The 27,841-nt window shown below is 36.2% G+C and overlaps 2 protein-coding genes across 5 annotated transcripts in view; both read right to left on the reverse strand.

Annotated features, from left to right (window-relative positions):
• Positions 1-23,380, reverse strand: part of LOC120782874 (phosphofurin acidic cluster sorting protein 2) — a 57,797-nt gene extending 34,417 nt beyond the window's left edge. For 2 of the 4 annotated variants that reach the window (XM_040115420.1, XM_040115416.1), the window contains exons 1-2: positions 23,303-23,380; positions 21,386-21,967 (exon numbers count right to left, since the gene is read on the reverse strand). In XM_040115420.1, coding sequence (XP_039971354.1) covers positions 21,386-21,621 — 236 coding nt within the window. In that variant the 5' untranslated portion in view covers positions 21,622-21,967; positions 23,303-23,380. Of the gene's footprint in view, positions 1-21,385; positions 21,968-22,588; positions 22,888-23,302 lie in introns of those variants that run through there. The other 2 variants (XM_040115418.1, XM_040115417.1) reach the window with 2 other exon arrangements.
• A 314-nt stretch (positions 23,381-23,694) lies between these two features.
• On the reverse strand, positions 23,695-26,592 carry LOC120782631. Its single transcript, XM_040114999.1, has 3 exons — positions 25,706-26,592; positions 24,381-24,513; positions 23,695-24,313 (listed from the first exon to the last, which is right to left on the reverse strand). Exons 1-3 carry the CDS (start codon positions 26,361-26,363, stop codon positions 24,040-24,042), a joined length of 1,065 nt encoding a protein of 354 aa, XP_039970933.1. The 5' UTR covers positions 26,364-26,592; the 3' UTR covers positions 23,695-24,039.
• Positions 26,593-27,841: the final 1,249 nt, after the last annotated feature.

Consider the following 27,841-nt stretch of genomic DNA (forward strand, 5'->3'; position numbering starts at 1 on the left):
GGTGGCTCTTTGTACACAAGTGTCGGACTGTCAGGCGGCCAGGCTGTTGACTGTTTATTGTGTACGACCACACGAATAGGTATACCGTTGATAAGCGATTCAACTTGACAGTTAAGACCCCAACATCTCGCACCGTGACCAACGAAAGCTCGCAGAGGAGAAAGCGGAATCGAACAAAGCAAAGTTCCGGTTAAGATGTGCGACGCAATGCGATGCGTTGCTTCATTTCAAGTGTTTTAATTTTTAGCGTTTTTCAAATATTATGACTTGGCTAATTTCTTTCAAAATACATATGTACATACTTAGAAAGTAATGCTATTTGAGCAAATGCTCATTGCCGCAATTTTCAGTTATTAAAAGCCATCAGAAACTAAGCTAAGATCACGGTTTCAATTTTCGGCTATGCGTCCGCACAGAAATAAGCCGTTTATTTTGAAGTTTGATAGGCTTGCCTGGAAAATTTAACGAACTGCCAGCATGGAAACATCTAACAATCATAATAATAAGTAAATTTGAAAAATTGTTTATAAACTTACTCAGCAAATAACATAAAAATTCAGAAAACCACGGGACCCAATTCGTTTTAACATGCCGGGGTAATAGTAAGTTGTTACGCTTTTGAACACAACTGTATGTACAAGCCAACTGCTAGAACAGTTATCAGCTTAACGGCTCCACATTTATTTTTATTATATAGCTAGCTTATAAAGGGTTTGTACGGGAAGTAATAGGACAGTTGATTTAAAAAAAATTATTGAACCAATGGTTACAATTCTAAATTAATCTTAATCGGCTGCGATGTCTTGTCGGACCCGATTGACCCTTCGTTTGAGTCTCTTGAGGACTTTGTCCAGGAGGAACAAATTTATGGTGGACAATGCCTTTGATGTCAAAAAAGACAATGAGCATTGTTTTCACTTTGGATTTGCAGGTCGCAGGTCTCCCAGCACGGTCTTCAATAGTGACCACTGCCCGGCCTTCCGAAAAGGCCTGGCGCCACCGAAACACACCACTTCTTGCTAAACCAAAGTCTGGGTAAGCCTGCTTGATCATATCAAACGTCTCTGTCGCAGATTTTCCGAGTTTCACACAGAATTTAATCGCGTACCTCTGCGTCGCGTGAAAATGTTTGTCCAAACTCTTTAGGTGCTCGGAGATAACTGACCAGCAGCTCGTTCGTTAGCTAAGAACGGCCTCTACCAAATTTAGTCGGTGCGCGGACGATCCGAAGTACAATCGCGGCGGAAGAAAATCAGTCCTATTACTTTCCCGACAAACCCCGTTTAGTTCAATAAAGCATCTGGCAGCGGCTTGTGAATTAGTTGGTTGGGTAATGACAGAGTTAACTGACACAGCGAATCGAACTAAAAACTGGTATAAGAATAGATAGACTGGTATAATGAAATAAAAATCGAACAGCCTGCATTAAACATTATTTAAAAAGATCCATAGACTTAGGACAACTTACGTTGTAAAGACAAGAAACGCAATTTCTTGAAAAAGGATAGGTTTGAGTTAAAGTAGGCTTTAATTGGAGGAACCTATAATCGTTATTTTGAAGCGTGTTATAGTTAATTTAGTAGCAAAATCTTCTAGAGACTGGAGTTCAATTATACTGGTTTTTTTTTAACTTTTGGAACAGGCTTTAGAAATAGTCATCTTCAAACTCAAAGAAATATCTTTGCTTAAGCTGAGTTTGACCGTCTGCCCGCCTGTATAATGCGAACTTGTCCCCGAGTTTTTAAAAGATTAATCAGGAATTTGGCAGAGGTAACGGTACATATGTATAATATAGCCTGATATATTGTTCAGATAGGACCACTACAGCATATAGCTGCCATTCAAACTTATGATTGAAATCACGATAAATACTATTTTTATACGATTTTATCGTATAAGAAATGCACCTTTGAATGGTACAAGGGCTTCGATGCAGCGAAAGCTAAAATTTTTCTTCGTTCTGATAATTAAATATCCATGAAGAAACTGAGGGGAATGCATGGAGAAGATGATAGTGTTTTAGAGGCAATTTAATGAAACTAACACCTTAGGGGAAGAAAGCAGTTCAATTATTATCCACATGTTTTTCTTTGAAGTGTAAAAGCAGTAAAAATTAGAATTAAAGCACATATGTACATACATCTGTAAGAAGTAAGTATGTACATACATGTGTAAGAGTTCTCACAAGTCACTTAAGGCAATCGCGTGTCTAATAAAATTCAAATGCTAGACCAGCACAATTAACTCTGCTCAGATACAGTGCGAGTTGATGACAAGCACCGACTTTAATTGCACTTCGCACGTTTCGCCTTAGCACAGGAACAAACACACGCACTTCAATTAAAGTAATTGTATTTCTAACTACTAAACACTTGTTTTGCCATGCAATTATGTTGGTAGGATGTCCACATAAATGCACACACATCTATATTGGTGGACACATAATATATTTATGTTTGTGTAAGAAGCAGTAAAAACAGTAAAAAAAATATCCGAAGGATTCTAGAAACACATTTTACAAGTTGTAATACGCGGTCTTGAATTATAGAAGACATCGTCAAGTTCTCAAACATGAAGAAAATTCAAAAAAATACTTGACAACATATTGTATAAAGACCTGACTGTTGTAAACCTAAACTGTTGTAAACACATATTTTAAAAAACAAACTCATGCCAATGCATCTTATTTATCGACAGAACAAACGAATAGTGGATGTGAAGGAGGCGGTGATAACCTGTCTTTCATGACGCCAACTACATAATAATCGTGAAATGGATCGTTCTGGTGTCGCATTTGCCACTTTGCAACGCCGTCATCACAATTGAGTTAATCACATTTCCCATCACCATTTGGGCCACCTTTGTCACAGGCAAACGCAGCTGCTGCTACCGAGAGAAAACAATCTGCACTGCAAATGGAATGGCACTCTTCCATTCATACATACGTAACATACATATGTACATACGTAAAGTACATACATATGTACGTAGGTGCATCGGGTCTAGCCATTGAAGTTTGCTCACGCGTCCCACCCCCGAACACACATTTATGCATACCCACGTGGCAATGAGCCTCTTCATTTTCTATTCACTGTCGCAGCTTTCATGCGCTGACACGTCGTCGCTTATGTAAACGTCATTACTCGCGTCATTTTACTACCTAATGAAATAAGTAAGTACATACATGGGTCCACCGTACAATCACACTCTGCCGAGTTGCGATTTCTCCTGCAGAAAGTGTAAAATTATTTTTGTATTTTCGGAACTTCTGGTTTGCTCGGTTCCCTTTTTCCTCCTTACCTCGATGAACTGTTAAGGAAGATCGCCATCGCTCCAATTGGTTTACACCGTATATAACGATCAAGTTTTCTTGAGTAAAATTTATTTTGAGGTTAGACTGATCAAATCCGTCGGCAGTTAGGAGTAAGGCAAAGGATCGCTTTAGTAAATAATCGAACCAAGAGCAGAAATCCGAGTTCACAAGTCGATCAATATCCCTCGTACTTATTACATGGTGATATTTTCTCTAAATAGCCACCAAAATGAATCAATATTCAAAGCATTAAGTAGCAAGAGTTGATAACGAATTACCAGCGATCACTCATTTCTGAATGCAGAAACTCATAACAGATCGATCAAACAAACCAGTAATTGTGAATCATGTGGCACATGTATGTGTATGTGTATGAATGTATGAGTGTTCTGAATAACAACTGGAGAATCGCAATAAATAAATGATTCACGCAGACGTAATATAAATTATTCAAATAAAGCCTCGTCTTCTTGGCATGAGTTGGCTAATTAAATTTAACTTTATACCAGCGTATACATATGTATGTACATATGTAGCTACGCATTCACCCATACATACATATATGATTTGGAAATATCTGTACATGCAAGTATGATTTCCTGCGAATAATTATGCGACACACGCACAATCCGCTGAAGCAGACCCTCCTCATCCATGCAATTGTTGCATTCAACCGCAGCATCGAGAAATTGAATTCTATTCCATTTTCCTTAATATGTACACACATACAAATTTGTATGCGACAGCTGTCGATAAACAATTTGTATTTTGGAATTCGAGGAATTTCAATTAATTCAGTCGGTTTCCTTGTAGTTCCAAAGTATTTATGCTATGCGAGAATGTTCAAACACCTACATGCATATGTACATATGTATGTATGTGGACCAAACTGTTTTGACACACCTGTGGAATTATAATATAAATTTATTGTGTTTTGTAATAACGTGCTGTGCGCCTTTAATCAAACGAAATATTTTAGAAGCATTCTTCCAATTGAAAGTTGGAGCAAATTACTTTAATTCAACAACATAACGTATGGGAGTGAAACATTACTGCATATGTATGTACATACGTATCGATTATATGCAATTTTGTAAGGTCAAGTCATTGAAGAGTTTGAAGCCGAAGTTAAGATGACTCTGCAAAGTTCTCTTCATAGAATTTTAGAAGACAAAGCTCCCATAATTCTTGATTTAAATTATGCAAAATTTATTGTCGTATTGTGATTCCACAAAGTTCGTGAATTGGTACTTTCAAATTTGATCTTATGAAGAGATGATTTTTTAAGCCAAACTATCGAGCAAAACTCGTATACCATTGATAACCCATTGTCATCTAACACACCTTGGGTACTTGTAACACACAAAAATTATAAACTATACTGAAGTTCCAGTCAAAATGTTCCAGCTGTTTGCCTTAAGGGGTTACATGGGTTTACGGCTTTCAAAAAAATCGAATTTTTATTGTCTTATGTAATTCTACAACACCTCTAGAATATTGTCCTAAATTTGCAAGTAGATCCGAGTAGAAGTTTTGGAGATACAGCCTTGAGAAGCACTCGTGTACACTTTTATGGTCACTCAAAGCGATTGTTTATAGCGATCCCGAGGCAATGAGCTGCAGTGCCTTCAACGTGTACAATTTCAACTCCTTACCACTAACTATGGGCATATGTAATATGCAACATGAGTACATATGAATTGTGAATTCGTATGTATATACATACATACATACATATGTATATATATTTAGTTAATATTTTGAAACAATTAAAATTGCTTCTATGTTTCTGTACTTCATCTATCTAGAAATTTGCAACGCCTGAAAGGTCAATGTTCTATCGATCGAATGAATGTGGAGCACTGAAGGCGAGGATGAGGATAATTGTTCACAAAGTCGTTAAGCGCTTCTCCGCATGCCGCGCACATACGTACATACATACATACATACAGCTGTTGACAGCTAATTAGAAACGCTCCCTTTTTTGTAGGTGGCTAATGAGTATAATGATACAAATTTTTGATATACCGTTATTTACATTTCTAAAAGTCTGTCATTGTTAGTGTTTCTAAAAATTCTAAATAAGTTCTAAATAAAATAAAAAATTCTAATAAATTATCTAAATTCACTCTGTTTTGTAGTTGTGAAGTTAAAGTTCTTTTAATTTTTTCCCAAATAGTAAATGCGTTACGATATAGAGCTGAGTTAAGTGCGACAAGTAATTAGAAACGGTTTTTTAACCCTTAAATGCATAATTTTTCCTTTTTAAATACCATAAATTGTAACAGGTAGAAAATTAAACATAGATTAAGGGAAAAATAAAGAAAAAATTTTATTTTCTAAAAAGTATTCTTTTATACAAAATAACTTACTGATGTAGATATACATCAGTATGCATTACAGTCACTATTAATAATGAAACTAAGTACTATTCTATTATACGATTGTCTTCTTCGAATAATGCTTACTGTAGTGTATGAAAATCTTTGAAGCAGTTGTTTTTCTGATTAAGACACAACGGTACATTACATTTAGTACACGACCATTGTGTGGTGCCCTTACAATTGGGCATCTTGCACCGTAATCGATTGGCAAATACAGGCCAATGTTCGACACCATCTACGCGCACATCTTTTGACGGAAGCGGATGTTGTGGACCTTTTTACTTTTTTATATGAAGCTCGCATTCTAAAGAGGAAGTACTAGGACGCCCTCTTTTACTACCACTAGACATACCTATATGCCACCTGCAGCGTGCCAGCCAAACAATTTCGATACTCTCCAAGATTAGGCAGTTGCTTTTTTGGGACACCTTTAGCAGTTAGGTTTTTTTTCATAAGCACCCATGAGTTGATCACAGTGAGGTCGAGTAAATGGTAAAATAAGCGTAAATACCATTTCCGGCTCTTCACTCGAATCCGGTAATGTCCTAAAAAGCTATCCATGAGATCAACTCCGCCCATATGCATATTGTATTCTTGCACAATTTTGGGGCAAGGAATATCAATTTTTTGTTTAGTCTTTTTACCGTATCTTGATAATTTTCCAACAGGTTCGGTGCCAACGTAAGTCGATAAAAGAGTGACGACTTTATTGTCTTTCCATGCAGTGGCCGAAAAGTCTACTCCATCTGAATGGGAAACTCGTTCCTCATAAGTACCTCTCGGAATACAAGATTTCATAAATTCCTTTTTGTCAGGGAGCCGACAATTGGGTAGCCTGTTCTGTTGAATAGTTCCCACACATTGTATACCTTGTTTTTTCAAATAATTAACCAAAGGCAGGGATGTATAAAAATTATCGAAAAATACAATATGGTTGTTCATCCTTGGTATAGCTCTCGCCAAACGTATAACAACGTTATTCGTTATTCCGAGATCGGGCTCATCGGCTGATTTGTGTTGTTTTTCTTCTTGCCCAGAATAGACCTCAAATCTGTAAGCGTATCCCATAAGATTACAGGGAACAAAAAGCTTATAACCCCACTTGTGAGGCTCATTTGGTAAATATTGTTTTAGGACATGTGCAATTTTAGTTGAACACATTTGCTCATCTATAGAAAGTCGTTGTTCTATTGCAACTGATGGAAATGTTGTATTTAGCTGTTCTATCACAGGCCGAATCTTATGGAGGCGATCGTGATCAGAATGATCTCGCGTATGATGTTTACTATTGTCGTTGAAATGTAAATAGCTCCTAATCATCTCAAATCTATTTACCGGCATTGCGCTCTTTACAGGTTCGTAGCCAAATTTGGAATGCCAGTATGAGCGTACACTAGGAAAATGCTCCACTGACATAAATAAAAGAATTCCTATGAATTTTTTTTAACTCCCCAACAGTAATAGTAAATGATATTGAAGGGTTCTCTTGTACTGCATATAAGTTGGTTTTATCAATAATTTTTTGAAGAAATTCAGGTGTGAATTTTCATTTTCCAAACCGTCCTCAGATATATTTCCATCTTCTAAGGCCGCTAGAAGTTGTTCTATGTCTCTATCTGCCACTTTACGGGACATTCTAGAAAAATAATTATATAATTCATATGAATAAATTATATATTTATAAGAAATAAGTCAAACATAAAAAAGATATTATTGTACCCACAGTAAAACTATTATTTGCCGATTTTGCATACTGATGTATTTCTACATCACAATTATAACGCTCGTATTTATTATAACTGTTATTGAATTCTAAATAAAACCAATGTAATGTGATTTTCTTGCCTTTATCCTCTCATAAATCACTTTTAGCACGTAATGATACTATTTACTATCCACCAAAATGAAATTACAATTTTACCGCCAAAGTGTGTATTTGTAAGTGGCGCGCCAAGCTGTCAAATTATTAAAATTAAAAAGTAAAATGTCATATCATGAAAGTTTGCGTTCAAAAACCAACACAGATATATTTTTAGCACCTAATAAAAGTAAAAAGTACTGTGTTTGAGTTACCGTTTAGATATTATGTAAGGAAGAAAACACTGATGTATATATACATACATCATCATGCATTTAAGGGTTAAAGAATTAAAATTCTTCTGGTGCTAATTTTTATTAGCAATATTATTTTCTGGTAAGGATGTGTTTCAAAGTTGTGATTTCAAATATTCTAAAATGTATTATTCAAGTTTTTTAATGAGAAAAAGCTGCAGCTGTATACCTACCCTTCGCAGCTACAATTTTGACCTTCGTCGGTCTGGAAAGATGTGCAAAGAAATTTCGGATAAGGTAAAAGGCTCAAAAAAAATTGTTTTGAATGTCCTTAAGTATATTCAGAATTTAAAACTGTTTTGAATATTGCGCGCAAAGAAAAAACCCGAAAAACTTCAACAGAAATATACCGCAGAACTACTACTGTCTCCCGAGAAGACCCAAAAAAAAGAGTTCCACTGACATTCTACGTGAAATTTAAGACGTATACAATGTCCAAATATCCAAAAGAACAATTCCCCGGCGTTTGGTTTGACTAAAATTGGAAGAAACGACGCGTAGACTTTGCCAACTCTTATTGGTCTAAGTCAACAAATCAACGGAGGAGAAATACATCGACATCCTAAAAAATGTCATGTTGCCATGTTCTGAGAGAAATTTTCCTGTTATAAGGACTACAACAATTCAAAGCATGTGTCTAAGTTAACACAAAAGTTTTTAAAGAAAATTCTATAAATGTTTTGGAGTGGGAATCGTTCAGCCCATGCTTAAACCCTATGAAACATCTCTGGGTGATGTTAAAAGAGTCATATGCACCAAAAATATCCCAAATATGGATGTGCTTTGTGATGAAATTAGAACGGCATGGCAAACTACACCATTGGTGCGCTGTCAGAGCCTTAAAACGTAAATTTGGAGTCGATGTGAAGCAGTATTAAAGCAAATGAGATAACCAACGAAATACTAACTGAAAGCAGGCAAGTTTTTGTAATATCATTATTTTTTGTTCATAAAATATTTTCGTTTCTAATTAGTTGTCGCAGTCAAAACGTTGATTCCACATGTTTTTGTTAAAATCTTGAAAACAAAAACGAATTTTAAACTAAATTTTTACTATTAGAGTTTCAGTTTAACATAGGTTTCAATAAAATAAGTGAATATGCAATAAATATACGTGATTTTTAGGAAAATAACATCATTTACTTCAAAATAGGTGTCGTTTCTAATTAGCTGTCAACAGCTGTATGTTAGCGGCAGGACAATGCCGAAAGTGTGTTGCTAAGCGCCACACCTAGCGGTGGCCGAATGAACATCATGAATTTATAATTTTGCATATTCATATTGGAAGGGCATAGTTAGTTGTAAGTCTAATTATGGGGGCACGTCCAAGTCAACGTAACTACAAAAGGGTTCAGTGCCATTGTCCTGCCATTGTCATTTAATAACAATCGATAAACCGGGACAATGTCCCTACATAAAAATCTATACTTACATCCCAATCTTAGATAATAGGAGAATCGAATGTGAAGTAGCGAGGGAGGTCAGATAAAGAATTATGACAAATCTATTTCTCTAACTTTTAGTCAAGAATGTATTCCGGCAATAAATTTTGGTTAGTTCGGTTGAGCGCTTCTAAAGTTTACATTTTTGACTAGGAAATAAAACATAAAAAAATTGCGGTTCGGACTAGAAATTCGTGAAAATTTCGATTCGGTTAGCAGCTTCGTTAATTAGTAAAAGAAACGGTTCTCTGATTCGCGAAATCGGCTGTTGAGAATCGTTACCTGGCAAAATCATATGAACGTTATGCCACGAATGAAGATTCCATGGTCTCCGACCGACTTATGACTTCATACGAAAATTTAGACTTAGAAATTTTTCAGAAAGTTTGACAAATCCATGTTTTAGAGTACTAAAAGTGATTAATTCCAGTCATTTCCACTAAATAAAAACACGCAACAATTACCAGCAATTTTTTAAATGCGAATCACTCGAGGCTTGTCAAGCAATAAATAGCCGGAGCACTGACAGAAAAAGTCATTCATCGATCATAAAATGCACAAATCCACACGCATACACACATATTTGTGGACTGGCTCTACACACTGACAGTAGGGCAGAAAAATTTGTGCTTACCACTCACATTTTGTTTTAAATCATCACATGATGTGTGGCCATTTAAGAAACCCGAAAATTCTCTATTTAATTCTTCACTATAAATAAATGACGAAAGTCAAGGCAGATTTTTAGCTTGAATATGAAAACAAACAGTCCCTGCACAACATACACGGATACATACAAACCTACAGACACCCTGCAGTGAAAATTGCAACTAATCAGGAAAATGTTAGAAAAGCTTGAGACTTACACTAATTCTTTGCAAGTTTGGTTGCGAAGGAAAACATCATAAGTGACAAGCTGATCATAATTTCTTTAAAAAAAAATACTGGACTTGAAAAAACCAAAATTAATTTATAGCCGAGAAAATTAGTGCAAGTGGACAGTTAGGTATTAATTTGAATACTAGTATGATACTGTTATATTGTCGACCGAAACCTGAAAATTGTTTGCAAGACTTACTAGTCTAGTCGACAAGTGAATAACCAGTTGGTCTCACTACAAAAAATTTCAATAAGTCGAGTAGATATGTAAAAATGTTTGAAGCGCTATGATACAGCTAATCGTTAGCCAAGTGCAAAACAAAGTTTTTTTGCATTTATTAATATGGGTTGACGAGGATGATGCGACGCTTGCATGATCATCTGCATGATGGTCTGTCGAGAAAAGTTTTCGGCAGCGCATTGTTTTCAGCGGAATATCACAGCTGTTTCGCTCGAATTTCTGTTTATTTGTTGTCAAATTGTTGTCGCCGAAGTGGCCTCACGTGACCTCTAACGGATGCCAAGTTTAAAAATAAGATGACAAGGAAAATATTTTGCTTTCGAGATGCACGATTGTTTTCAACGGATTTTATGTAAATCTACATTTACAATAACTATGTGATCTATGAAGGGATGATAATGCGCTATTGGAATCATTTCATCGACTTTTCTGATGGCAAAGCAATTCCGTAAACCACTTAATTTATAACTAGTAACTCGTCATTCATTTTGTCACTTTCGAAAACCATAAAGAAATAGATCTAAAACAGAATATGACCAAACCCCTTTGTGAAAGCGCATTAAATTCGTAAAACACTTATCCATATTGTCGCACAATCAAAGAACAAATATAACTTTTTCCTACTTCTACGTAATCTTAGTTTCAAATAATATTCAAGATAAGATAGTGTACATAACTATTTATGTATATTTGTATATGCATGACTTCACCAACTTTCGATCAATTAAGCTGAAATTTTCTGGAATAAAACTACTTAAAATACCGAGAAATCGTTGAAGAGAACAGGTAGGGCTGTTTAATAGATTTTACAAACGGACAACGACGCCAATGTCGGAAGTCTATAAGTAACGACGAAACTCGGCTAGGCACACCTAACAGCGGTCAGTTTGGCAAAAAGACACCTTCGATAACAAGTGGGCAATGCATTCCAATCACGAACTGATTATTCAAATCTCCACAAGTGGTTGGTATAACGCTCCCTTTTTTGCTTGACAATATTTGTTGTTAAAGCAGCGCTTCGTCGTTGCCATAACTGCACACAAATATTTGTGTTTATACGTTGTACATAAACACTTCAAGTTTAGAGAAATAATAAACGGCGGCGCTTTCAACAGTGTTAAGACTTCCGCGCCAGCGTTATCAGTTGGCTTTAGGCGCCTGAAGGTGGGTACCATGAATGAAAGGCGCTGCATGTGGTGAACCGGCACCGGAGCGCAGTAGGGCTTACCCACAAGGAGGATAAAGTGGAAATGACACACACGCACTTACATATCATTTGAGGAAGTAAAAGGGAGAGTGAAAAACCTGTAGATATAAGCAGAAAAGCTCTGAAGTAAACAAAGTCGGCATTAAACGCAGACAATAGCGCAAAAAACAAGTACCGTGGTGGACTGCTACAAACGCAAGAATTATCGCCATTCACTTATGGAAATGCCGTCGTGGGAGGCAGTGACTGGCGAGAGCAAGGTGACGCATGCCAAAGAAATGTATTTACAACAACTTCCGCAGTTGTAGACATTGACTGCAGGGAAGTCAAGCGGTCAATAACTACTGACTTCTAACACATACACATCAATAAAGTGGCATAGGAAAGAACAAGCTCCCCTTTGAATAAAACTTAATTGGATGATGACTCTCAGCGATCTGCTGGGCTGCAGCGAAGCCAAGTGAGTTCGCAATCCGTAAAAATTCCACATAACTATAAGCAAACAGAATGAAAAACGGGTGGAGGGGTAACAACACATCACATAACAGCGGATGTCCCATCATCGCGACTCGCGGGACACAGAGCTTTGAGTAGTATGTAGGGTTCATGTAGCGAACTTGTTAAACAAAATAAATGCATATTCCCATGGTTTTATAAAATAAATGCATGGTTTTATTGTTTCTTACGTTTAAAAATACATAAAAAAGAGAAAATTATTAAAAAAAAATATTAGTTAATTATTTTTCATTCTTTCAAAGAAATGTTGCACCTACGCAACGTTGGGATTACTGAACTTATATTAACACAAGCAAGTCATAAATATACATTTAAAATATTTCACCTCTTACGCTAATACTATATAATTAGTGACTGAAATACAATCAACGAAGATGTATTTGACATTTTTACACATATAAATTGTTGTACGTTTACACTGTCTATCGACGTTTATTTTCGAGCTCTTCTATGACATGACCAATATTATCGAAGCGAATATTGGAAGGTAATGCGTTTTTGGATGGTCTTCCTAAATTTCTATTTGAATTACCCAAAAAGTGAGAATTATCTGTAAGTTGGGCTTCTTCGGTTTTCATCAAACTAACAGCAACGTAAGATTTAAATTCTAATTGAGTCATAGATCGCTCATTTGCCAGATTGTAAATCTTCCACGAGTTTACTAAAACACTATCTATCAAATTGATGAACAGTGGCCACCACCACTTTTTCCCTCTTACTCGAATCCTATAATTGGCAATTCCATTATCATGCAGATCGACGCCTCCCATATTTTTATTATAATCTGCTATAACCTGGGGCTGTGGCACATTCACCATTTTTTTTATTTTTCTATCGTAACGTTTTGCCGTAACCAATGGTTCGATTTTTGCGTTGTTAGTAGCCACAGTCACCACAGAATTGTCATTCCATCGAACTAATAATACTTCATATTTTTGGTCAAAGCTGAAATTAAATGATCCTCTATCTTTTTTCTGAAGAGTTTTCGTATTTATCATGGTTTTATTCATTGTTCTATTTTCTCGAATATTACCCAGTGGCAAAATAACCTTTCTCTTTCAGAATGAAAAATAATTTAGTTGCGAAGAAAAGAAATTATCAAAAAAAAATGCGATGTTTGCGAGGATCTTCAATGACAGACAATAGGTCCAGAACAGTTTTTCTCCTAGACCTAAATCATTTCTATTGTCGTTACTATCCTTTCCGCCATATGGAATAAACCGATACAGATAACCATTTGAACTACAACAAGCACCATATCTTGAAACCAAATCTTACAGGCTTTCCTTTGATGAACATCTTGCAACTATGACGTCCAAAAATACGGCACCATTTCTTCGTCAATTGACAAGTTGTGTGAGAATATCCCAAACTGCATATTCTTTTGATTCATTACATCGAAAATAGGACGCAATTTAGCGAATTTATCATTTTTATCCAGATCCGCATTATCACATAGATGAATGTTTTCCTTTATAGAGTAAAATTTGTTCCGACTCATACAATTTCTTACATTGATACATTTTTGTCTTCATCTTTTTGACCAGTACAATTTCGTTGCTGGTAAAGAATGATAGCCAGACAATAATAATATACCAAAAAATCTTTTGAGTTCTGCTACCGTGAGGATAAATAAATGACGGTTATGGTCACGAGAATATTTTTCCGAGAAACATACAATCTGTTCCCAAATTTCATCACTAAAAAATAGTGAAAATACTTCAAAAGGTGTTTTTCCACCTACACGTTCTTCAATATTTTGTGTCATTACTGTTTCATCACTTGTAGGACAATTCATATAGGTCGGATGTTCTTTTTTTCCAGTCTGGAACACATTTTGGGGACTTCTTTGACAGTCTTGGCTTCTTCGATGTTGAAGGACCGAGCTCACCTTGCGTGTTTTCAGGCTCTAAGGGTAAATCGGTGTGTATTTCATATGTTCCAGCGATATCAGTGGACACAATATTGTCAAAATCACCTAGCGCGTCATCATCTAGGCCTTCCTCGTCTGTAAGATTATCAAACCGTCGGGGGATGTACACGGCATCGATTTGAGTGGCATCTTGTAAATCCTCTTCTCTTCTAAGGTACTCAGAATTTCTTGAGAAGATAGTAATCGCTGCCAAGCCATAATATTTCGCCTTATTATTTACTGATTTGTATACACTCACTTAACGTTTTTTAGAAATTACTATGTGATACTATTAGCATAGTTTTGACAGCTCTCTCTCGAACCAAAGAGTCTCGTATCAAGTTATCTATGTTATTAGCTCAACGTTCTAGAACCAACTGAATAATAAAAACAAAACAGAACTACTCCTTGAATAGCGAGAACCCATTATTGACAATACATTTCTAACACGAATGGCATGCTGAATAACAATAACAACAGACTATTGTTATTCCCAAGGTTGCGTAAACGCAACGTTTCCTAGAAATGTAAGATAAACAACACGTGTAGGTAGTTTTGTCCACCAAAAGGGTTTATATCACAAAGAAGATATTGTTAAAGCTTTGTACAGTGTAAAAAGTAAAGGTTTATTTAAATTATTATTTTTTATGATTGGATGAATATATCGATCCCGAGATGACTCAATTAGCAGTTTTTGAATGATAAAAATGAAATGCATTTGTATTTGAAAAGCCATAAAAAAAATTGTTGTCTATCTGTTAGTTCTTCTTTTTAGACTGGCTTACATTTCATAGATTTATTGCCTTATTTTAGAAATAAAAAAAAACAAATTGAAATGTTGCGCTTCCCGCAACGATGGGAAAAGATGTGGTTAATCATTATTTGTACCACGATGGAGAGCTCAAGCTGAGTGATGGCGTAAATTGAAACTACAAATATTCGAGCATAAGTAATAAAGTGCACCCTCGCCCGAGCGACATAATTTAACCGGGACGCTGCCATTTGTGTCACTTTACCTGTGTTTGGGGAATATCTAATGCGAGTTTCCATGCAAGTTGTTTAGTCAACCGAAGTGGTGGCGAAACATTTTGTTGTACAATTTATGGGAATTGGTTATCAAGCGAAAAATTGCTGGATGTTTTCAGAACACTCGCACACTTAAGTATATAATAGCCACTCTTTGTGATGAATCTATTCTGGTAGTATCCAAACATACATACATATTTTCTATTTTACTCGTCCATTAAAAACGCTTCTTTAACCGAATTGCAACTTTAGCCTTAACTAATTTTGGCATTAAAATGTCTCTTTTCCCTAACTTAAAATGCATTTTCACCGTGCTCTAATAAAAAGACCCTGTATACTAAAGTAATTTAATATTATATTTAGCCGGTCATTGTCCTAAGAAAGGGTGGATGAGTTTAGAGTAAACACTTTTGCAATAACAACAACAGCTCATCAGCGTCAAGAAGTATGTGTGTGTATTAGCAATAAATTTGAAGACTGAACGGCTCCCTCATTCAAGGCGGCATAGACTTGTTTACAAACAAACAAGGCGAATCCAAGTGGAGTCAAGTCAAGCGAATGTCAATAAAGAAGAAGCCAAAAGACACAAATGCCCTTCATATCTCTTGCAATGGAAGGTCTATGACGGAGTTGCGTGACCGAGGTATGTACTTCACTTCAGCTTTACAACAAAGAAACTGAAAAATCTGATTGAAAGCAGAAAATAAATGAACCAACAAAGGAAAACAAACAAAGCACCGTCGATGGTGCTTCGGGGTGATAGGTTAGCCGGTTTGTCGGACGACCAATTGTAGCACAAAAACTACCATCAACTGTGAAGTGACGCCGACAACGGTTGGAAGACACAGTTGCTAGACGATCAGCTCTCAACTATAAAAGCAACAGTAGCTCACTGTTGCATGCGGCTACGCCTCTTCTCAACGTCTTCAACAATTATGTCCCACTTGGAAGGGCGATGTGAAAACCGCCAACGTGTAACGTGTAAAATACAAATGCAGACGATTGCCAAAGTAGCAACAGACAGACAGCATAATAAGATAATCAAGAGTAGCATTCCTGCTCGAGATTCGTTTGTACGTTGCTACTCAAGGTGAGAGTTGGATGAGTCACCGGCTATCGGAAGCGACAAACGTAGAAACAACAAAACGAGAGCGGACAAAACTTCACAGCAATGAACCTGCACTCGACTATATAATAGTCAACGTAAGTCCTTGTAATGCGGGAGACGCTAAATTAAGATCACAAAAATAATGTTTTATTGGATTGCGTGAGATTCTGTACTGTGATACAGTTTCCAGTCTATAAATTTGAGATTTTAAGTTAGAGACAATTTTTGAGACTTGAGACGATTTTGCTATTCTGTAAGTGACAGTCACAAAAACTATTACATTTATTAAATTTTCTATAACATAGTCAAAAAACATAATTATCAATAAAAATAAAAATATACATATGTATGTATGTTGACTTTATTTCATAATATTTACGAAATTTATGTAAAATTGATTTATTTTTAATCTTTTCGTGTTTGAGTTGCTTACAAAATATTAAAAAACGACAATCGATTAATATCTATAATGATCTCTATTCAGTATATTCAAAATGGCAGACAAGAGTTCTTTTTAGTTTTGTGACAGGCAATATTTTGAGACTAACGCTAGTGAATAGTAACGAGTCACAAATTGAGACTTTACCTCAAAATGTCTCAAATAGAGACTAGAGACTGGTTACATAATCCCGCTATTGGATTTAAACCAAATTCAAACAATGGAACGTTGATCTATTTTCATGTATTGCCGGTCGCAGAGAATTCTTCATAAGATGGGGTTTTCGATAACCTTAATTAAACAGAAAATTTTCCTAAAAAAAACTGTAATGTATAAAATTAATAAAAATAAATCCGTTTTAGATGACTTCGGTCCACGGCAGGAGGCTTGGACGAATATTTCGTAAAACAATGTTATTGTACGGTTCCACTTATAACCCTATTTTCTTTCAAACCGAACGCTTTCGCTATCAAATCGCCTCAATACCTATTGTCGAATTTGTAAAATATTGTGTATCTCTTTATACCTCGCATTCATGTAAATTCAAACTGTAACCGGTTGCACGCTTGACCATGGCTTCAATTCGAACAAAACCCAACAAGTGCCTACGAAAAGCTGAAAGCGTTGTGCAAAAAACTTAGGCGCTCAGCAATAACCGCAAACAAAGGCAAAATGAAATATAGCACAAAGCTATTGTACTCCTATTGGACGGCACACGGCGTAGGTAGTGTTGAAATTTAAGGCTGCCACAACACCGCTGGCTCGTCGCTAATGCCGCCATCACAACGAGTGACTCATTCATGGAAATCGTGACGGCGATACTTTTGGCGCGAGCTGGGCCCAACAGTCGATTTGTAATTACATAAATGTGTGCATATTAGTTTACAAATTTAGTTCCAAAAAAACATCGATTTGAATAAAGTAGACGACACTGGTGTGCGTTTAGCCGCGCCAAGTGTTAGTGTTATTCGAAGCCAAAGTACATATGCAATGCGAAAATACCCAACGAGAGTTATATGCAATCAATCAAGCCTTGGAAGTTCGTACATAGTCGTAGTACAAAACCGCCAACAAAAGAGCGTATGACCAACAGCACCAGTCGGCCGCACCAAAGCCGCAATAGTGACGCGCTACGCCGAGGGGTAATGGATACGTACACAGTTATAGACACACGCACACCCAAGTTGCCACCTAAGCCCGAACTTTGTAGGTAAGAGCGTTGGCACACTCACATGCTACGGCAAGTAAACACAAATGGAGGCAACAAAATTATAACCGGCACAGAACAACAACACTAGGTCTCAGAGCTAAAGCAGGCGCGTCCAGGTGGGACCGGCTACTCGTTTGCCCCCGGTTTCGATAATCGATGAGTGTAACTAGCACGAAATACGAGACTCTGCACTGAACGAGAGCAGAGACGAGCGTAACACGCCTACGCGATTGTATAAATTAAATTGTTGAAATTGCAAAAACACTTTGGTCAGCTTTCGAAAGCAAATCGAGTCAAAACATAAATGAGGAAATGCAAAGAGGAAGCGAAAGCATAATATATTTGCACATTTCAAATAATTTGAACACAAGTCGCCAGAAGCCAAAAATTTTGAAATATCCATTACAGATAGAGAGAACTGAGAAAAGCAACGTTCGGTACCGCTTGGTAACTCGACACTACTAAGATGAAATGGTTCCTCCAGAAGGCATGGGGCATTTGACAGTTTTTAAAGTAAAATATGATTGTGAAACCTTATGACACCCTCCCCATTTAAATGAAGCAAATTTTAAAACTAATATTTTTAAGATATGAATAAAATAACGAAAATATGAAGGAAACCCAAGCCTAGTTTTACAAGAAAACCCAAATTAACAATTAGTTGAAATATTTAACTCAGAAACTTGCTGGCGCGGAGTTTCCAATGTTGCAGGGATCTCTGCGTCAAATTTTTAGTTTCGAGTGGAAGTATGACTTTCAAAATTTTCAACTTGGTTATTTCGATTTATTAGCGTTTGTTATGCATATCAGTCGTTGAATTCCAGTCGCAATGACTATTTGATATTTTAGTCTTAAATAATATATTTTCACTTCACTGTCCTACACGAAATTTAAAATTTTGGTTAATGCTCATGCACTCAGGCGAGTATTCACACTAAAATGGTTTGCTCTTCTCGCCTTGTATGTGCTGGAAAATTGTTCCTGCTTCTCCATGTTGTTCACTTCCGGTGTGTGTATGCGTACAAATGCAAACTGGTGAACGACAACGTTACCACTCGTACAAGTAAGTATTCAATTCGAGCTAAATCCTTAATATTTTTGTATTTATGGCGAATTGCATTCCCTGAAAATAGGTTTCAGATATTTTTACATTATAGTTAGTTGTTATTTTCCGCCCGTCTGAAACAAAAGCCTTGATATTGCAGAAATGGTGCTCATGAGTAGCTGCCGTTTAGTCTAATCTCAGAGTGGAAGCGAGAAGCGATGATGACACTACTTCTAGCTATAAATCGCTGCATATGTCTTATGTATATCGCTCAAAGTTGTCAAGAGGGTAAGCGATAAAGGTTGTGCAGTGGTTTCGCTATTTGCTACTATTAGTGTTAGTTATTGTTTTTTTCTTATGTACATACTTAGTTATAAAATTTATCTGGATGAGTTCTAAAGATAAGCTGTAATATTCACTATTTACATTTCTTTTCTCATTAATTGGATGTATTGCAAGACATGGTAACATGTATAACATAGAACTCTTCATTTTAAATATGCCATGCCATATCATCGACCGCACTTGAACTAGTATCGCTTATCTTCGTATCGCTTCTCGCTTCCACTCTGACATCCACCTTAGACTTTGTGAGAACAGTAGTGAGTAAATAAGTCAGCGATTGCGAATGGAGGTCGTTATATGTATGCTTATACTCAATGCTTTTATGCGTGAACTGACAGTGATTACTAGAGAGGCATTCTAAGAGCTCAAACACGAGTTTCAAAAACTAATAAATTAGCATTGCGAACGGAATAATTTGTTACTTATTCACAAACTGATCAAACAAATGAAAACCCACATGTCATAATAATAACTTAAATAACCAAAACTACCGCATACAATATTATGTTATAATTAACTATGCAATTTGTATGCTTCGTCATGTTTTTACTCTTTAATATACGCCTTGTTCACAACTAAATCACTTTGAAATTAATTAATAATTATTCGACAAACCATCTTGACAATTCTTAGCATTAGGATTAATTTTGAGACAATTTTACACCGAAACTAATCAGAAACTCGTTCATAACGATTTGACAAAACGAACGAATAATAATTGCTGCAGCAAAGTACTCGCACCATTCCAGCAAATGTAGCACATTAGATTAATGAACCTCAACTTTTGGAACGGTTGCAACAATTAATTTGCCTTACTGTTCTTCTGAAATGTTTAGAAAGTTGGTATTTAGCTGAATTGTCGACCCTAATATGCTACAAACATATGCAGTAACATATTGTATATATATACAAGTATTGACGAAGATGAAAAACGTTTTAATTTGACACTTACGAGCAATCACAAGAAACCAAAAATTAAAGAGGAACAGCAAACGCTTGATAAAATCGTTCTTTAATTATCTAAATCTGATCCACTTTTTAAGGTCAAGACATTTGCTGTGAGAACTAAGTTGTGTGGAGATCATTATTGAATCAACAATCACACCGCTGAGTTAAATGCATGTGTACAAACAGGACAATAAGTATTGCGGCCATCAACTCAGTGAGGTAGGACAGACGTTTATTAAGTAAGAAATATTCTGTGTCCGATGGCTAACCTTGAACTTCTTCAACATCGCAAGCCAATCATTTTGCATTTTAAAGCAAAAACAATAATCAGGACAACTTAGCCCCAAATGAGAAACCCGAAAAAAACCTCAATTGCGGCGACAATTATAAAAGTGACACTGAGAGGAATAACAATAACATCAGCACAAATGAGAAACGTTAAAAGTGTCAGAATGGCAATTTTTATGCAAATATACATATGTATGTATTTAAAAATTTTTATATTAACAAGCTTCAGCAATATCGGTTAAGCATTTAAAATGTTTTCATACCATTCTACGTTGCATCATCTCTTAGAATATTATTATGGAGTTTGACTTATGGTTCGTTTCGTTGCCAATTTAATTAAAACAAATAACTACTCTCCTTTAAATATTCAAACACACATCAAATGCATATTCCTGTTTACGACTGCATGCATACTTATACATTTAAATACATACACAGAATATGGTTAAACATTTTTAGAAGTGCCTCGGTTTGTTGGCTGATACAGCAACAATTGAAGTGACATTTCATATACAGTTTTCTTTTAAATGTTTCTACGAGCAAAATATTTGTATTTTGTAAGTATCGACGGCTGAATAGAGGAAACCCACTCACAGTAAAGAAATTTACTTGCTCCATCCATGCTTATTTATGGCTTTATCTCGAAATATTTTAATGATTATTATCGTCCAAAAGTAATTTGTACAAATTTTTTCACACCAAAAAAAGAGGTCATTTTAAAGCACTTATACTGGAATTATGTTATAACTCCATAAATATTATAGAACAATTTAAACCTGAGATAATTTTATTTTTTTAATCCAATATATGTATGTATGTACTTATGTGTGTATGTAAATTAAGTATGTGTTTAAGTTATTATTGGTAAAATTTCACAATTGCAACAGCGCAATACAATGATCATATGGACACATATGTACATACATACATACATATGTATGCATGTACATATATAGCTATAAAAACTTACCTTGGCATACAATTTGGAGGTGTGCGATCCACTTCCCAAGCAGCGAATAATTTCATTGGCACCGGCTTCTGGCCGTTTTGACTGCCAACACCGGTGTGCAATAGACAACTAGCACCAGTAGTAAAACCACTGTTGACACCACTCCCACCCCCACCACTGCCGCCGGCACCGGTGCCACTGACACCCATGTTGGCGCTAAATTTATCCAACTTGGATGATTTATCTACCATTTTCATTAGGCCGGACGTTCGGTTTGTTACACGGGAGAAGGGAAACTTCGATTGGCGAGTTGCAATTGCAACAACCTTGTCGCGTCGCGACACGTGTTATAATTTGTTGTCTGGATATTTCTGCGTATTAAATGGTCAATTTCATTTGTTATGTGCAGAGATACAATTTTTACTCTTTCCTTAATCCGTATTTTCACTATTTGACTTTTTTAGTGCATACTGGGACCACAGTATTATATTATATTTGCACAATTCCACTAAGCTATGCACCACATTTTATAAGTTATATGTATATAATTTTATTATCTTAATAATGTTAATACTTGTGTGTTATATTACATGTCTTCCAGATCTGAAACATTTAATAGGTATTTAATTATCATTATTATTTTTGAAAACTTTGGGCATTCTTGATATAGATTTATTAAACTTTACTTCCAAAATTTTTAGAATTATTTGTTTCTAAAATATCACTAAAACACCAATATTTTAAAAACGACACAAGGCAACACCAAAAAGTATTGGCACACATGTATCTATTTAACTGGGCGTGCCGCTCCCCCATAAATAGCTGAAACAATTCCGAGCTGATAATCTATCAAAGACTTCATACGAATATTGCAGAAGTGAATTCAGGGACATAATTAATTTTTTCTACCGTAAATTACTTACATACTAAAATAAAAATTTATAATTTTGACAATATCCATTTATTTTGTTTATTCGCACATTCGGTAAGAACACTGCACATTGATTTCATCTGAGTTTCATTTATTGGATGTATCTCGCAAACATCCCCGCTTCACTTCACATGCACATTCATTGGCAAATACATGCACACAATCATTATACAACACCCACTATGCATTTTGCTATCTCTATGACCACATTTATAATATGGATTCTGCACATTATTGCCTATTTTGTTCCCTTATTCATTCATATTTTTTAAATAACTGCTATGCAAACCAACATCAAGGGATTTCACTAAGATTCACTCAATATTTGCACACAATTTGTGGTCTTAACTGCATATTTTCCTATAAGATTGATTAGTTGTAGCGCAACTTGATGTTGCGCTTGGGCGCTGGTTTAAGTTGCGCTGCTCACCGTAGATACTTCTATAGCGCTCCAAAGTCGATGTCAAACTTGCTTTTATTTTCTGTTATGCCTCGCAATAAAATCCCACTACAGATACACAAATACTGAGGGGTTGCCACAGTAGTAAGAAACATCAGAACATGTACATGAATTTCTCAACAGTTATGCATTTTATTATCTATTATTTTATTATTTTTCATAGATTACGTACTCATGTATATAATTTTCATATTTATTATATTGTAACAAACATTGTCGATTACTTCAGAAGCGCCTGCATAATCTTATTGGAAAATTGCGATACAAAAAATAATATAGCAACCATTTCTGGAAATCGTGGTGAATTTGCGAGCCTGCAACCGGCAGACTTGCAGATAAATTGGCCGCACTTGAATTTCCACTCTCAACAGAAAGCAAATGCAATAAGAGAATCAACCACAGCTGAAAAAACACTTAACTTCAAGTTTGACAACAACTTTTTAACACACACATTTTGTTTTTCATCTTATACATATTTTTATTCCCAACCTAATTCATTCTTTCAAATATTGACATTAATGATTATATTTTTATGTACACTTCATACCATTCACATTTTATAGAACTCAAATAATAACTTTCATTAAACTATGACAATCCACACAAATTTATTTCACGAGCTACGCCGAGCAAACAAATTCACACTGATTATATATCCTACTTTTGCTTATTTGCTCAAAAGAGTAGAGAATGCCAAAGTGGTAATTCACCTTGGGAAATATAAAGCAGAGAACGTAAATTACGCGACAGAGAACGCTTATAATATGATAGACGTTCTCTGCTGTTACATGATATACGTTCTCTGTATAGAGTTGTCGACAGTGCTGCCAAGTTAAAGGGTTTTGTTAGAAAAGTGGTTAGTATCCAAGCAGAGAAGGTATATTATAATACAAATTAAAACTGAGTTGTTTACAATTTGATAGTTTGTTGATAACCACATCAGAATAATTATTGTCAAATATATACCACCCGTAAGAAATATGAAGTCTCGATTAAAATATTGCTTCTGCTAATATAAAACAAACAGCAAATTATGCCCTGTGTGATCATTGGGTAGACGGAAATAAGTTAATTCGTAAACTGTTATCAGAGAACGTTTATCATAAACGGTTGGTTGGAATTTAAAATGGCCTGTTTAGGAAGTGGAAGCGTTTCAGTTCATACAAAATCTAGTTTTTGATCATAATTTTAAAATTTCGTCCTTTCTTATTGTTAACAAACGTAAATAAAAATTGTATTTTTCCATATTACAATAAATAAGCATAAAATCATGTGTTTGCAAATTCAATTTCGATCCCACTGCTCTTGCTCTGCACTCATATACTGGCTATCACTCCATCCACCGCTTTGAGATTCATCCAAATCCTTTTTAATGTCTTTGAGCGACTGTCTTGGACCTTCATAGTGAAAATGGGATATACGTTGGCGTGCCCCAATATCTAATACGTAGTCCACGGCATTGATTTCATGACTGGCGGTATTTTCGGTTGACGCGCCGGTTTCAATGGGTATATCCTTGAGGCACTGTTGCAAATGATTAATGTAGTTAATGGCAATACTGAAAAGTAATTCATTTATATTAAGTAAATTGCACACAACTTGTGGTATAATTACTTTAAACGTACCGTAAACTTTCAATCTTTGAATACTTCTTGCCATTAGGCTTCGAAATAGGCAGTTTGGAACGAAGTAAATCGAAGGCCCTGTTCATATCGCGCATTCTTGTGCGTTCTCTATCACAGGCAGTCTTTTTGTAATCTGCGGAGAAATCAAGTCTTTTATTATCATATATTACAATCAACGTGTCGGCTAAGTCATCAATGATGTGGCTAAAATATCTACAAAATTGTTATAAGATCGTTTGCTGTATACCAGTATATAACGGGTGATCAATAGCCTTTTTTTATTGATCACACGTGAGTCGTGTCAAGCTGCCATGCTAGTTTTGTTCAATAGTATGACATTTCATTATAGAAAGATTTACGCCTGAACAAAGTTTACAAATCGTTCGTCGCAAGATAATCACCCATCTTTAAACCCAGTACTCCTTATTGGATAATTAATATCCGACCGAATAGACCACGCCCAGCACTCAGTGAAGCAAATATAGCAGCCATAGCTGAGAGTGTACATGAAGACTGTGGTGAGTTGATTCGGCGCCGGTCGCAGCAATTTAGCTCAATGGGTATGTAAACAAGCGAAATTACCGCAATTGGGACGAAGAACAACCTGAAGAGATTCAAAAGCTGCCATTTCATCCAGAAAGAACAACGATTTGGTCCATATTTCTTCAAAGCTATGCCGGTGAGAACGTAACCGTCAATGGCAGCCGTTGTCGCGTCATGATAGCCTGAAATTGAAGCTCGTGATCTCGACGACATTGGGTTTCAACAAAATGGCGCCACTTCACACACATTGCATCATTAATGGATTTATTGAGAGAACACTTCGGTCAGCAGATAATTTCACGTTTTGAGCCTGTCGATTGGCCACCAAGATCGTGAGATATCACACCGTTAGAATTTTTCCTATGCGGACAATCCCGCTTCGATTCAGGCCTTGGAGCAACACATCTTGCGTGTCATTCGCCAGTTACCAGTCGAAATGCTCGAACGAATCATCGAAATTTGGACTCAACAGATGGACATTTGAGGCGTAGCCGTGAGTAACATTTGAAAGAGATAATCTTCAAAGAATATTCTTTCGAATGATAATAAACACTCCCTATTAAATTTAAAGTTTTTGTGCTTCTTCTTTAAAAAGTGGGGTACCTCGAAATGGATAACCTTTTACAATTCTCAGCGTACGCATTCTGAGTATTCCACAAAAGTGGGTAACAATTCAAATGCCTGTTCTGGAGAGTTTAGTTATAAATAAAAGTCCGATCTCTAATTTATATAGAGTGCTACTATTGGCACACATTATTTGAATTTCATCACATTTTTCTCACCTTTCTCCAATTGCAACGCTTTCTCTTTCCAAGAGGGATTTGTTTCCTTTGATATGATGTGCTCGCGTGCATCGAGGTAATTGATGCTAATCGGTGGTGGCACCACTTCCGCCACAGATTTCCCTTTCGGATCGGCAGCTAATGGCCAAGTACTCACAGTCTGTGGAATTTGCGTTGGATATACACTAGGTGTAACGGTGGATATCCCGCTGGAAACAACCGCCGAAGAAGCGCTTGTGTGTGGCGGCACTATTGTATTCGGTGCCGGAGGTGGTGGTGTCAACGAGTTCTCATAATGAGTATACGGATTATTATAAATCGGTGGCGAGAGATGTGTAGTAACAATTGGCAACAAGTTAGGATCTGCGGGTGTATGTCCAGCGTAATGCGCATAGTGCGAAGCGACCAAATACGCGTTCCCACTCAGATGCATATCTAGAGGATACTCTGAATTGTAAACCGATGACAAAACGCTTGCGCTCACGGCCACTGGCTTGGGTGTAGTGCCAAGCTCCAATATTATTGGCCTTTCCGTTTCCGATTGATACGAATCAGCGTCCTCACAAACTTCCGCCGTGCTGTTGGTGACTTCACTCGTATTGGGCAAAAGTGCCGTCGGCTCATCGTTCGTCCGGCCGCTTTGCAATTTATCAGACATTGCACGAACTTAATTTAGTATAAAGGCTAACTTGCTCTTGCACGTACACATATATACATACATGTTATACATTCATATGTATAGACAGAAGGGCACATGGATTACACACTAATCTTTTTATTTTCTTTTAGTATTATTTTTACATAGACACATGTATGTATGTAGTAACCGATTTTATTCAGGCATATTCCGTTTCGCAATTCAAATGAAAATTCAATTATTGTTTTAACACGTCGCGCTCGCGCTTATGATCGTCCATCAGCGACAAATGTTTTCAGTAAAATGTCGCAAGATTTGAGATCGATTCGTTATCGCACCGTCAAGATCACTTTCGTTTTTAAGCGTTAAAAGTCGAGCTTAGGTTCTCTTCGCGAGGAATGTGTGGCAGCGTACGAAACACACAACAACATATGTATGTGTGTATGTGCGTATGTGGCAGGCCAATGTGGCTGACACCACCTTTAATAACTTACATATAAACCAATAAACGCTTGCATATATGTATGTACGGTACAAACATACTCACATACATAGGTACATAGGTGCTTGGGTTTCATGTATTGGCGCGCTCTGCTCCGGCTCCATTTTTAATATTTCATACTCCATTCAACATTCAATTTGGTTTAATAGGAATTAGTTTCATAAGTAGATATGATGGCTCAACGTAAGTGGTCTTAGCGATGCCTGACGACACGGCACCGTCGGCAGCGCCTCAAATGAGGTGTATTTAAAATTATATATACTTGTATTTATAGGAAGAGTCAAATTCGGTTTGAACCTACAATGTAAATCCTCACATTAAAGAAGTATGATGCTATGATGGATCTAAAAAAATACTTTTGTAATGTTTGGTCACATATCCTGAATATATGGGTCAATAAGCTTGACCATTTTACAAACGTATCCTCCCATTTGATATCCCGTCAACTGGAGGGACCTCGGAGTTTTGTGCTGACAGGCAGTGGTTAATTTGTTTAATGGTAAACTTATGTATGGTAGAAACACGCTCAGAGGGTTGCTATTGCCCTCCGAAGACACTGACTATAACCCCTAGGTTTCGAGGTTGGATAAAAATAAAACCTTTCGAGTTATACCAAGTTTAGAACATATGTTCTTACTCGTTAATTTCAATTTTCACAGTGTACAATTTTGGACGCCAATCCAAAGTAACGGCTTTTTCGTGGCAAAGAATAACAACTTGCCTAGTCGTCAAGCACGTGTTCCAGGCTTTTTTAAAGTATTTGAATTACATATGTATATGCAGGAATCGTGTGCAGGATCGACCGAGTGGACATTCGGAGACAGAAAATTTTAAAGGGACAAAATTGGAATGGTTAAATTATATAGTCAAATCTTACGAATGCCACGAAACGTGAACAGTTGCTTTCAATTTTTTAACTCATTTAAGGTATAAGTAGTTAAACATACACATATGTACATATGGATGTGAATACAGCGTTCCATAGTTCTAGAATACA

Source organism: Bactrocera tryoni, chromosome 1, assembly GCF_016617805.1.
Source record: "Bactrocera tryoni isolate S06 chromosome 1, CSIRO_BtryS06_freeze2, whole genome shotgun sequence".
Classification (NCBI taxonomy): Eukaryota; Metazoa; Arthropoda; class Insecta; order Diptera; family Tephritidae; genus Bactrocera; species Bactrocera tryoni.

Coding starts and splice junctions, on each gene's coding strand:
- LOC120782631 (XM_040114999.1), bottom strand. CDS start 26,363: ATGTCTGATAAATTGCAAAGCGGCCGGACGAACGATGAGCCGACGGCA. Junction 24,514..25,705: donor AGCGTTGCAATTGGAGAAAG/GTGAGAAAAATG, acceptor ATTTCTCCGCAG/ATTACAAAAAGACTGCCTGT. Junction 24,314..24,380: donor TCAAAGATTGAAAGTTTACG/GTACGTTTAAAG, acceptor ATTACTTTTCAG/TATTGCCATTAACTACATTA.